The 13,601-nt window shown below is 39.0% G+C and overlaps 1 protein-coding gene across 1 annotated transcript in view; it reads right to left on the bottom strand.

The window, feature by feature from the left end:
- Positions 1-2,595: 2,595 nt before the first annotated feature.
- STK3 (serine/threonine kinase 3) overlaps positions 2,596-13,601 on the bottom strand; it is a 214,054-nt gene continuing 203,048 nt past the window's right edge. Inside the window, exon 11 of the mRNA XM_081111112.1 lies at positions 2,596-3,958. Within this exon, the coding sequence (XP_080967238.1) occupies positions 3,800-3,958 (159 nt within the window). The 3' untranslated portion in view covers positions 2,596-3,799. The remainder of the gene's footprint in view (positions 3,959-13,601) is intronic.

Genomic DNA, 13,601 nt, shown 5'->3' on the forward strand with positions numbered 1-13,601 from the left:
TGTAGGTTATTGAATTTGGTGCCATACAGTCTTGCAGAGCATTCTAGTATGACCTTTTGTATTTATGATGTCTATGGTACCTTGTCTTTCATTCCTAATTTTATGCGAGTCTTTCGTCTTTTTTCCTTAGTGAGTTTAGCCAGGGGTTTGTCAATAATAATCTTTTCCAAGAACCAGCTCTTTGTTGTATTAATTTTTTGTTGTTCTCTATTTCATTTAATTTTGCTCTAATTTTTATTATTTCCTTTCTTCTTCTGATTTGGGGCCGCTTTGTTCTTCTTTTTCTAGTTCTTTAAGATGTAATGTTAGGTTGTTTACTTGAGATTTTTCTTGGTTCTTGAGACAGACCTGTAGTGATATAGACTTCCCTCTTATTACTGCTTTCACTGCATCCTAGAAGTTTTGGTATGTCATTCTCATTTGTCTCTATATCTTTTAATCTCACCTTTTCTTTCTTCTTTGATCCAGTCATTTTTTAGTAGTAGGTGGTTTAATCTCTACATATTTGTATTTTGAAAACTTATTTTTTTGCAGTTGTTTCTAATTTCAAACCATTGTGGTTAGAGAATAGGCTTGATATGATTTCAACCTCCTTGAATTTGTTGAGGCTAGTTTTGTGACCACATTCTATCCTTGAGAATGGTCTATGTGCGCTGGAGAAAAATGTAAAATTTGATGCTCTGGGGTGAAAGGCTGTGTTTCAATTATATCCATTTGGCCAAACGTGTCATTTAAGTCTATTTCTTTACTGATTTTCTGTTTGGATGAGCTCTCTTGAGCTGTCAATGGAATATTTAGGTGCCTTTGTTGCTTTGCCTTCCCAGCAATGGCAACCAGCAGACCTCCATGGCCCTGGGATTAGTTGCAGAGTGAGCCCCTCGAGCTGGGAGTATTTCTTTAGTACCAGTTCTCAGGTTTGCAGACGATGTGCTCTGCAACCCGACACAAAGGAAGGGGAGCTCTGGGAGACCAAGGAAGGCACCAGGCTCCGTGGCTTTGTTTCTGTCAGGAATGTCAATTGCCAGACAACTGTGGCTGTGCCCCTGTGCTTTGTCCCTGCCCAGCTCACTAGGCTCAGCAGCAGCTTGTACTGCCCACTTCTGCAGGAATGCTCTTTCCGGCAAAGGGAGTGCCAGCCACAGCCCGATTTTTCCCCTCCCCACTGAGCCCCGCAGTAAGCTCTGGGCTGCATCTGTGGCTCCTCTGAGTTCTCCCTTCTTGAAGAGGCTGCTTCTTAAACTCATTAAAATTAATTGAAAACTCTCTTACCTAAACATCATGATTAATCAAGGCTTACCTACACTTGAGGGTTTCGGCTCCTCAAAACTTAATGTTAAATTCCATTTTTTTCTGATTGGTGGGGGATAGAAGGTGAGAAGACAGGAAAACATTTAAAACAGTTTATCTATCCTAAAATGATCTGAAGCTTCCTAAGGCTCTAAAATTAAACAATGCCCATTGTTCTTAATTTGCTAAAATGTATGCGTATTTAAAAAAAAACACACATAAATATAACAACAGGAAATAAAGTCTATTTACACAAAAATCTTAGTGTGATTGTAACATTTATATTTACTATTAACAGGAGGACTTTTATTGAGACTGAGTTAGTAAGAGTGGTTAACAGGCCTTATTGAGTTAATTTGCATAAATTTTCTTTTTTTTTATTGGGGTGACACCGATTAACAAAATCATTGGGTTTCAGGTGCACAATTCCACATCATCTGTGCACTGTATTGTGTGTTTACCACCCCAAGTTAAGTCTCCTTGCATACATTTTCTAATTTAGTAAACTTGGGAGAAATCATCTTCATAGGTTTCTTGTCAGTTCATGTAGGTGGTTTTACTTTGGTGATAGCAAATTAGTCATTTGATTCCATCAAATTAGGCAAGATATTATCAATTAAAAAGGGAAAAAAAGATATGGTATTTGAGTTGATTGACTAAATCTGACTGTCCTAAACAGATTCCATAAAGATGTAGCTGAAGCATATTTATAAATTCAGTTTCATTCTTATGAACCTTTATAAAATTTTCAATACCACTATTTTAAAATCTTATAATTTATATCCAATTATACATATAATTTACTATCTGTAAGAACTCGATAGAGAGCAATATTACTCCAAGGCATTACCTAGAGTGCAAATGCCATTCCTAAAAAGAGTAGGCGCTTTTCAGGGGTGAAATACCTTCTGTGGCCGTCACTAGTGAACTTGCCAGCATTTCCCGTCTCTTGCCCGAAAAGCACACGGTAAGGTTGCATTTCCCTGCTCCCAGGAAATTAGGAGTGGCCATGACTCACTGCTGGGTGGAGCTAGTGGGAGACTTGTCAGTGCTCCTTCCCTTGCTGTGGTTGTAGAGGGGGGTGCTCCATCAGCAGCTCCTGGGGTGTGACAGGAGAGGGCGCCTGGCCAACCTGGGATGGGTATGGAGCACAAGAGAGAAATGACCTGTGTTATATTAAAACCACTGAAGTTTCAGGGTTGTTATCACCGAGTAATCTTGCCTGTCCTAATAATATATCTTCCTTCCTGGAAAAGAGAATCCCAGTGATGATTTTTAAAAAAAGAAAAAAACATACAGAGATGAAATGTGCTGGGTGTCACAGTAAAATTTATTTGTCTTTATGACTTACACATAGTAATTAAAAACACACAAAAAACCTGTCAAGATGGCTAGATGTAGCTTTGGAAATGACTGGTCCCAATTCAATCACGAAAATGTTTATTCAGCTTAGAATGAGTTTCTTTTTAATGGTTTTTTCTTTTTTCACTCCCCAAGGCTTGCACAGTTCAGTGCAAACTTTTTTTCTATTTTGTATCATCAGGCACATGATGTTTACCAATTCCCAGGAAATAAATGAAATCAACAAAAAGGTCCTGTGACAATTGAGCGTATTTTCACAGAAATAAATTTGATGAGCTTATTACAGTTTGACACAGTTCAGTTATCAGACCTACACATGACACATACAACAATATTAAGAAATTACATTTGTCTTAAGGATTTAAAATATTTATCGCACTTTTTCTGTGCAAGGATTCCATTGATTTCTTTGGTTTTAAACATTATAACTCTGTCTGACCTAAATATATATATTTCTATTTGTACCAAATATTAAGAATTAAAAAGTTAAAAATTTCAGGAGGTAAAAATGGAATTATTGCTTCAGTATAAAAAATGCCTGGCCCATTTAGGTACTATTGTTATTATTGCTTTGCTTCTATTGGAAAACTATCCTGGAAATCAAGGAATGTACCCCATAGCTCCCTGCTTAGAGTATAATTTGGTTGAATATTATTATCTATTAATACTTCCCTACCTTCACCAAAGCTATCCTGATCTTGTCCCTAAAAAAAAAAAAAAAAAAGTGAAATGCCATAAATAAATAAGTTTACCTAAGGGGATATAATAAATAGGCTACTAGATAAGAATAAAGAATGCAGTAACATAAAGCCCTTCAGTGCTGTATAATTAAACAATAGCTTTGGATTTTCAAGGTCTCTAAACCCAGCCTTCATTGTATAACAGTTTTAGTGCTGGTATGCAGCTGACAGATACAGAGAAACTACATGTCTGCTGTTTTCATCGTTTAAAAATGAAAACAGGATGGGTACAGTTGTAAACTGTGCCTTTTGGAACGTTACCTGGGTAGGTAACTCATCAGTTTTTGACCATTGCCTAGTTGTAGAGCACAGGTCTTAGGAATTATAAAGAAATCATACTATTCCTTCAATTCTTAGTGGTTTCTTGGTCTCCAGAATAGTTATAGAAACAAACAGAGAAGAAACTAGACTCAGAAGTTTTGCTGCCTTCTTTTCTTCGCATCCATGGCGTCCAGAATGGGCTGCCGTTTCGCGGTGTATCTCTGGCGGAGCTCTTCGATTTCCCGCTCCATCATGGGGTCCAGGGCTTTCAACCGCGTCTGCAGTTCTTCTAAACTCAGGTTTTTTAACTGGACATAGGAAACAATGAAGATATGACTATAGTAAGATTGTCTACTAGAATATATTAAAATCTAATGAGTTTTAGCATAACTATCTCAGCAAACTCTTTACATTATCTTTGAAATACGGGTCAATAACCACAACAGGAATTCCTTCCATGAAGAATCAAGGAGCCACATCTTGCAAGAACCTCAAGGAATTTGCAACAGAATAATAAAAAAACACTGTTTTTAAAAAAGAGCAAATGAGAAAAATAACCTGGTAAATATATCTGTTTTTAAAAAGGCAGAAAGACAAATCCACCACTACCAACAAATAGACTTTCAGGTCATGCTCCATATAAATGCACTCTAATGGCTCACACCCTGGCCAGTATGGAGTGCAAAGACGATCATGAACACTTGCAGACACCACCCATTTAGGGATTGATGCAAGATTGTGACCAAATGGAATACAAGTTAAATTAACTGTCTATCCTGCATTTTACCAAAATGCTTAAATTTTAAGCACTCTGAAAGTTAATTAAAAAAATTATTGATAATTTTATCCCAAGCATTTTTATAAAATAGGATTTTTAATTTATGATTCAAAAGATCCAAAATCTGCCCTTCCTGGGTAGCTCAGTTGGTTACCCAGCTGAGGTATGCCAAGACTGCGGGTTTGATCCCTGATCAGGGCACACACAAGAATCAACCAATGAACATGAATAAGTGGAACAACAAATTGATGTTTCTCTCTCTTCTCCCTCTCCCCCTTTCTAAAACCAATAAAAATAAAAAAAGAAATATCCCCAACATGGTAAGTATCATGTAAGTTCTGACATGGGCCAATTTGAAAATGAGGTGCCTGTCAGATTTTCATTGTATATGTTATAGTTACAATAATAATATTTGACTAAATTAGTGATGTTCAACCTTTTTCATCTCATGTCACATATAAACTAATTACTAAAATTCTTCAGCACACCAAAAAATATACTTTTTGCTAATCTGATTTTAAAAATAGGTATAATTTTGATTCATTCACACTGAACGGCTATTGTTGTGTTGGCGGTGGTCTTTTTTTTATTTGACAATCTAACGGAAAAGAGGTCAGTGCCCCTGACTACATAGGTATTGCATGTTTTAAAAATGCTTGTGGCCCACCGGTTGAAAAGTTGCTGGACTAAATGATGTAGTTTGACTGTAATGGTTTAGTTTGATCACGATGGCCTCTGGGGACAACACTAGCACATGCTTTGCTGGTTTCCTGTGGAGCAGTAGGAGAGGTCTTACGTCACATGTGTATTGTGGATAAAATGTGTTCTATATCAGGATCTGTGGCATCCTAAACTTTATACATCAAAACAGTAAAAGATTATCTCCTAAGCACATCTTTTGGGGGTGTTGTCTCAGGGGTTATGAAATGCTCTGAGATAAATAACTGAACACTTTTGCTTTTATTTTATTAACATTTAAAAAAATGTAAACCTTTTTTTTTTTTTTAAGAAACTGACTCTTAAAGCAATGGTGGCAGGCAGGTGGTTTAAAAAATCTGTTCAACCATAATGATTTACAGAATGCTATTACATACTCAACATCCTGGTAGGTTCTAATACTATAGGGAAAGCAAATGAGTTCCAAACTATTTCCTTGCCTTAGGAAACTTACAAATTAGTTGGAAGGGAAGGGGATGATTAGCAACTATAAACATTTAGGGATTGATGCAAGATCCTATAAAATTAAACCCTATTGTGTGTGGTACAAATTACAGTGAAAGGTTCTTAACTCAAGTCCAGGAATCAACTTCTCATGTGCAAAATCTGCATGTTCACGTGTGTATTTTCCTGGGGAGAGCAACTATAATTCTTATTTAATTTATATTTTTAAAGGGATACTTGGGTAGTATCTACTAGGAAAACTCTTTTTAAAAAATATTTCAAAAATTAATTTGCAGAGAAAGAGGAAGGGAGAGGGGGAGAAACATTGGCGTGAGAGCGAAACTGCCATCGGCTGCCTCCTGCATGCCCCAACTGGGGATTGAGCCTGGGCATGTGCCCTGGCCAGGAATGGAACCAGCAACCTTTCAGTGCATGGGAGGATACCCAACCAACTGAGCCACAGCAGCCAGGATCATCTGATTCTTAGATTCCCAACAAAGAGAAAAGAGTCTCGCTATAAATTCAATGGAGAGAAGGTTCTCTTTAGGGAGCAGGGACTGTGCTGGTCCCTGAACAAGAGTGAGCAGGGGCCCTGTCATGTTGAGAAGGACTAAGGACTACGGGCATCAGAGAACCTGGGTGGGTGGGGCCCTGAGAGCCAGGCACTGCAGGGACTGCACTTCTGGGAGCCTGGATCAACTCCGGAGCAGGAAAACGATGAGAGTAACCCAGACTTGGCCTTAAAATGATGAAACTCACAGATTATTTTTTGTTTTAAGAAGATCACTATCTTTGGTTATTTTATGAGCCAAGCCAGACAACACTCTCATGATTTTACAGTCACATGTCAATTTTATCCCCAAACAGCATCTTCCTGCTTGATCCTCCACTGTACACTCTATGCCTGGCACTAAGGGACTCTTCGTTCCAAAAATAAAATCCATTCTCTGGTGAAAAAGAGTCTTCACCACTGGAGATGCTGAAAAGAATGAGTTACAGGCTCTGAAGTAAATTCAAAAGAGGAGTTCCAAATACGCAGGAATGGCAGTGTGCAGAAGGAAGCTCCAGGATGGAGACTGAAGTGGTCTCCTGGCTCTGGTGTGTGCGAAGTTCTGGTATGTGCAAAAGAGGCCGTTACCTTTTAGTCATCTATCACCCAAACAACGGAGCTTATTGTGTTATACTATTATATATGTTTCACATAATGCATGATATTACATGCTTTCATTAATTTTGATACAAGTATTAGTCATGCATCTGTTATGGTCAGTACTTATACTTTATCCTGTGGGGATAAAGAATAAGCCAACAGGAACCTTGAAACTTGCATACACAGGTGACAGTGAGGTGAAGGGCCAGGAATGACCACACACAGCCACGTTCCCCTGAGAGAGACATGCCAGGGTGCTGCCTACACAGATCCCATTCTACTTCGCCTCTATTTCGATTTCAGCCCATTGTGAATTTCTATACAACATTTATATTTTATACAGCACAACCACATTATACAATTTAGTATGATTCTAGAGCAGCCGTGGGCAAACTACGGCCCGCGGGCCGGATCCAGCCCGTTTGAAATGAATAAAACTAAAAAAAGAAAAAGACCGTACCCTTTTATGTAATGATGTTTACTTTGAATTTATATTAGTTCACACAAACACTCCATCCATGCTTTTGTTCCGGCCCTCCGGTCCAGTTTAAGAACCCATTGTGGCCCTCGAGTCAAAAAGTTTGCCCACCCCTCTTCTAGAGTCATGTATTATTTTATTATCAATTTTTATACACGAGTCTCATGTCTCTAATACCGATATTCTACAAAATATTTAAACTTTAGAGATTGTACACACACAACTAGAAACTACTCAACTATATTACTAAACATCATGACAAGAAGGTTGGTAGATAAGTAGGAATACAGAATAAATGACTCAAAGGAATGGGTTACTCTAAGATTAGGAGAAATGGCATCAGACAAAGTAAACAATTATCTTTACTTAACAATTTTTTGCATTAAGATATTCTTGTAAATATCTTATACTACCTTTAGAGGGGCAAACTGCCAACAGTTTATAAAAATATTACAATAATAAACTGACTTCAGGGAAAGAAGCTACTTATAAGAAAAAACTTCCTCCTCTAACAGACATATTTTTAATATGTGAACTTTGCAAAAAAAACAGGTCTTTGATGTTGGAGAATTGGTAGGGAATTGGGTGTTCCACGTATGTAAATTCATGAAGTACCTAAATCTTAGTTCTTTAAGTGATAAAACTTTTGAACAGAAAGTCTTTATAAAGCATTTAATGGAATATGTTGCCTTCTAAGGCAGAGGACACAGGACCTAAGACACCCTTTCCTTGAGGATGATTATTACTATCGATTACTGACCTGTGCCAGGTAATCATGCTCTCTTTCCTTTTTGGCTTTTTATCTTCATTTGGGGGAAACCTATCAGCTCCCTTTCATGGCCATCATTAGGCTTGTACCCTCTCTCTACTTCAAATTCATTAATCTATTGGGACCCAGAAAACTGATTAAATAATCGTATAAGGCATTAAATTAAATAAGAACAAACAGATTCTGAGTGAAACCCGGAACCTGTTTAGGAAAGTTAGAGCATGGCTTTAGTGCTAAAGCTAGTGTTTTTGTTGATGTTGTTTTCATAATCTGACTTCAAATTCATGGCTGTGTAAGGTTGAGGCTACAGGAAATCCAACGTCCACATAAACTACATTTATAGCTGTTTTCAGCTGGACTGCCAGAGACCTTCAGGTGACTCGTTTATCAAGTATTTATTGGTATTTTCTATGGACCAAGAACCACCAATTCAGAGATGAATAAATCACTCTGCCTCCCACAGGGGGCTTGCAATCTAGCTGGCAAGACAGGCCCAGGAACAGCTCGTTTGCTGAAGAATGAGTAAGCTGAGATGAGAAACAGCAGAAGGCACACAAATGCCTGGCATCCTTGGATGTGTGAGGGATCCATAGGGCCAGAGGACGAGGCAGGAAGGGAGGGGGCAGATTGCTGTGGGGCTTAGGCATGTTGCTGCAAACTTTCTGTCAACAGAAAAGAAACGTTATAATTCTGAGCACAAATGGTGACATGATCATACATGAATGAGCTTTAGAAAAATATCTCCAATGGCAGGTGTAGAAAAGAGATTGCCCTGGGGAAATGGAGGAAGGAAGACCCATCAGCAGGTTAGAATTTACAGTCCAGTGAGAATGGAGGCCGAGGCAGGAGAGTGGAAGATGGAGAAGAGAGGCGTTTGAGAGACTGAATGCAGAACCGATAGGGCTTTTGTTGACTGATCATGAAGGTTCGGAAAGAAGGAAGGGCTAAAAATGACCCCTGCTTCAAGGCTGGGTGATGGGGTAGATAGTGTAGTTAATGAAATTGATTTTAGTCCTGCTGCTTTGAGAGAGAAGCAACGCTTCAAGGTGGATATGTCAGTTATGGATTATAATTTGGGCGTTTGGAGCTCAGGGGAGAGATTCAAGCTAAAGACATCACCAGCATTTAGGATAAAACTGAAGCCCTGTATATCGGTAAGATTTCCTGGAAAAGGTTTTCTCCCTGATCTCATGATCTGTCTACGGCATTCAACAGAAAATAATCCCCAAACCTTAGCATTTGTGGTCAGAGGCTTTTGTTAATGAAACAGAAATATCAGATCTCAAAATAACTCTAAATTGTGGTGTTAACTAGATAAAAAAGAAAAAGAAGAAAAAGTGAGGTTAACTGGCAGCATTTTTCACTCTTTATAAGGTGGGTCTGAGTTTTGACTCCTGGTTAAACCTTAAAAACATATACTTACCACTTTGTTTCTGTAGCCATCGAGCCTCCGACAGCCTGGAAATGGATTGGGGAGGGAAAGGTGGCAGAAGCAGCTTTTTGATCTCTTGGAAAACAGCACTGCTCAATATACTTTAGTAGTAAAAGGACTCATGGACCAGATAAAATTTTATGGAGAATCATAATGATAAACTGGCCCTATAACAGTGATGGCGAACCTTTTGAGCTCAGCATGTCAGCATTTTGAAAAACCCTAACTTAACTCTGGTGCCGTGTCACATATAGAAATTTTTTGATATTTGCAACCACAGTAAAACACTTATATTTTAGATATTTATTTTATATATTTAAATGCCATTTAACAAAGAAAAATCAACCAAAAAAATGAGTTCGCGTGTCACCTCTGACACCCGTGTCATAGGTTCGCCACCACTGCCCTATAATATCACATAAGCCACCACCGCCCTTCTAAAATGCTAATTCAAATTATAATAATTTCGCGGGCTAATAAGGATAGAAGGAAATGTTGAGCTTCCTGAATAAATATCCATATTGTTGTGAGAAAGTTTCCTTGACTAATATCAGGTTTCCTGAGCACCTTCATCAAAGTGGAGGGAGGCTGCTTCAAGTTGGTATGTGCGTGGAACAACTTGACTTACATTTCTTATTGCTACTTAGGAAGCCATCTTCCTACAATACATGGAACACAACGCAGCTGTATTACCACAGCTCTAAGCCAGGTGTCTGATTCCAAAATAAATGTGAGAGCTTAGAATTCGGTAAATCGAGTCAGTGAAGAGAAGGTATTAGAGCATTCACACCTTGTGGTTTTTACTGTAAATGAACAAATGTACAAAAATGAATAACTCATCTGGAAAAGGATTTTATGTTTTAGGCTAATTTTATTTAATACAATTTTGTACTAAATTTAATGACAAAATAGAACTTGCACAATGAACAATGGCCTAATATTGTGAAAAAATTTGTGAAACAATCTTAACAAACACTAGGGACACGCAACTTGATTAATAAATGAGCTGACATGCAGTGACAGGAAGAACTTCTTAACAATAAAAATTAGATGGCATAATAATTAGATGTTCATAAGTTAAATGAAAGAGTCAGGAGTACTTTCAATAGAAGTCAATATTTTGCTTGAAAGTTGGCTTTGGATTATTATGACTAACAGCTTGAATAAACAGCTCATTTTGTTAATGATAGCCCTGGATTATCACACTTCATCCAGAAAGTAAAATTACAAATCAATACCTAAAATATTATATTTCTCAATATCCCTTAAAAATCCAAGTAAAAGATATGCATGTTAATAACTTACTGGCTCTTGCATAAAAAAGCAACACAACTAATTCAATGACATAAAAAGTTAAGATGTGAAATAAGATTAAATCAAACCACTGATAATTCTGACAATTTAAACTTTTAATAAGTAGAATTATTTCTGAACTTTGTGAATATTGAAAGGCTGCTTATTACTGATCAGGAAGAGCTGTCAGTAAAACCAGGGCTTTCTGTATCCTACCCATTATAAAACCTAAACTATCACAGCAAATGATAAGGAACCACTTTCTCAAATCATTTCATTTTAAGAGCTCTAGGGTAAAGCACTTAGATTTTTATATTATTTTCTTTTGTCAAAAATAGTCCTAATTATATGAGGGAAATTTTAAAAAGTTGTAATCTCAAAAATAGCACAAACAGTTATTAAATGCATAAATGTGACAACATTTCAAGACCTAGTATAATCAGTCTGTCAAAATAAATGAGACACCACCACAATGTAGCAAATGGTCTTAGATGTTAACGTTAACATAGTTAGTCAAATAGTCAATCAAGGAAATCCCGTACAAGGTTTGCTGTGTTTACTGGGAAAACAAACTCTTCTTAGCAACTGTTTAAATAAACCTCACAGATGCTACAGACCTTATTAGTGGCCTATGATTAAAAAAATGTGGATTGCTAATACTGTACCCTGACTCATCTATTTTCCCATCTGCTAGCAATTCCAACAATATGAAGTATCAACAGAATGGCTAACAACAATAATTTTCTATGGCAATTTTGATGCTGAACTGCCTATAGCACTTTGTAAAATTTACCAGTGCATGCCTCAGACTGTTTCAAGTTGTATGTGGCCTGGAGCGACATACTTCTTTTTCCTCTAGTATTCCGATTTAGCTCTTTTTTCACTGGGCTGAACAGAATCTGGTTTGGTTTTACAAAGTACCGTCCATGGAGGCCGCCACGCTCATTTTACTAACAATGAGAGTGGGAAATGCAACAAAGTACTAGCAAAATTCCATCCAGGTCCGCTGATTAGTTTAGATGTATATAAACAGGTAAGGGGCCTTCTGCCAAAAAGACTGAGCAGCAGGAATAGTAGGCAGTAAAGTAAGAAAATAAATATAACATCAATATGTGAAGGCATTTCCTGATTTCACTTCTGCACTGAGAAGAATGCACTGAGGAGCTCTCAAGTCGGCGAACCTCCCATGACGCCTGCTTAAGAGAACCTGACACATACACTTACAGCATGTACTTACAAAAGGGTGGCAATTTCTGATACTTATATCCTATCTAATAAAGAGGGAATATGCTAATTGACCCTTAGGCTGTCACAAAGATGGCAGCGCCCACAGCCAATAAGGAGGAAATACGCTAATTGACTGTCCCATCCTCAAAGGTGGCAGAGCCCACAGCCAATAAGGAGGGAATATGCTAATTGACTGCCCCGCCTTCAAAGACGGCAGTGCCCACAGCCACAAGATGGCGGAACCCAGTCCCTCAGCCCTGCCTGGGGGCTGGCCGGAGTTCCCCAGTCCCCTCAGTACTCCCAGCTGCCCAGGGCCAGCCCGAGGTGCAGGGAAGCCTTGGGTGGCAGCTGCCCAGCCACCCAGGGCCTCCTGAGGTTCAGGTAACCAGGCCTGGCCAAGGCTAGTGCTGCCGGCAGTGGCAGCAGCAGAGATGTGATGAGGTGTCGCCTTCCCCTGATCCCCTGAGGGCTCCCGGACTGTGAGAGGGGGTAGGCAGGGCTGAGGGACCCCTCCTCCAGTGCATGAATTTTCATGCACCGGGCCTCTAGTTATATAATAAAGGCTGCACTCCTTATAAAATGTGCTCTTACAAGTGGTGTTAATGTTGTCTACTGGCACAGCCTTCCTCCCAAAATAGACACTATTTCCCTATCTGGATAGAGGATTCCATATAGATCTGTTCTGAGCTGAGTGGCCCTATCTTCTGACTGAATTACTGTAACTATTTTGGGATTATAACTGGAAACTGCCACAAAGCATCTATTTTGGTTGTTTAACCTTAGAGCATCTACAGTAAATTTAAGACATTTAGATTCTACTTGCATTCCCAAAGAAAAGGGAGAAAAGCATTTCTTGTAGCTATTAATGGAAGAGAAACGGAAAGTACTAACAATGGATCATTTACACTGTGTCACACACTGTCCTAGGTCCTGTGCTTTCTCACAGGATCCTAGCATCATGAAACCTTATGGGGCAGACATTACCAACTGCTGGGGTCCAACCCCAGCGGGTCCAGGGGTCCCCAAAGGTGTGGACGGAGTCGGCGAAGAAGGAATGGCACGGAGACAGCGTTCAGTTGATCAGCAGCCTAGCCAGGATCTCCAGCAAAGTTCTGGTCTGGATCTCCAGCCAGGTTCTCCAGGTTCTCTAGCCAGGTTCTGTAGCCATGTTCCCTTGCTAGGTTCTCCAGCCAGGTTCTGTCCAGGTTCTCCAGCCAGGTTCAGTCACCAGGTTCTAGTCAGGTTCTCTTGCCAATTTCTGTAGTCAGGTTCAGTCCAAGATCTTTTGCCATGTTCTCTCCAGCAAAGTTCTTCTGTCTCTAGAGAACGTTCTGTGTAGATTCTGTGCCTAGGTTCTGTCTCTCTCTCTGTCTCCTTACATCTGTGTCTTGCTGTCTTATTACATCTGTATTTATACCAGTTGATTCAATCCTATCAATCTCTATTACAAAGGTTAGGGCGTTTCTTATCTCCATTCCAGGGAGTAAAGATTATGTAGCTTAAGCATGATTGTTCGTAGTTAAAGTGATTAATTACCCACCTGGCACTTAGTTAAGAGGTTTTATTCCCTCCCTAACTTCAGGGGAAAATCCCTACCTGGGGAAACAACCTTTCTCAGAGAGGTGACCTTGGTAAAAACACATAGTGCCTAGAAGGTGAGCAA

This window comes from Myotis nattereri (genome assembly GCF_964212035.1).
Source record: "Myotis nattereri genome assembly, chromosome: 17".
Lineage (NCBI taxonomy): Eukaryota > Metazoa > Chordata > Mammalia > Chiroptera > Vespertilionidae > Myotis > Myotis nattereri.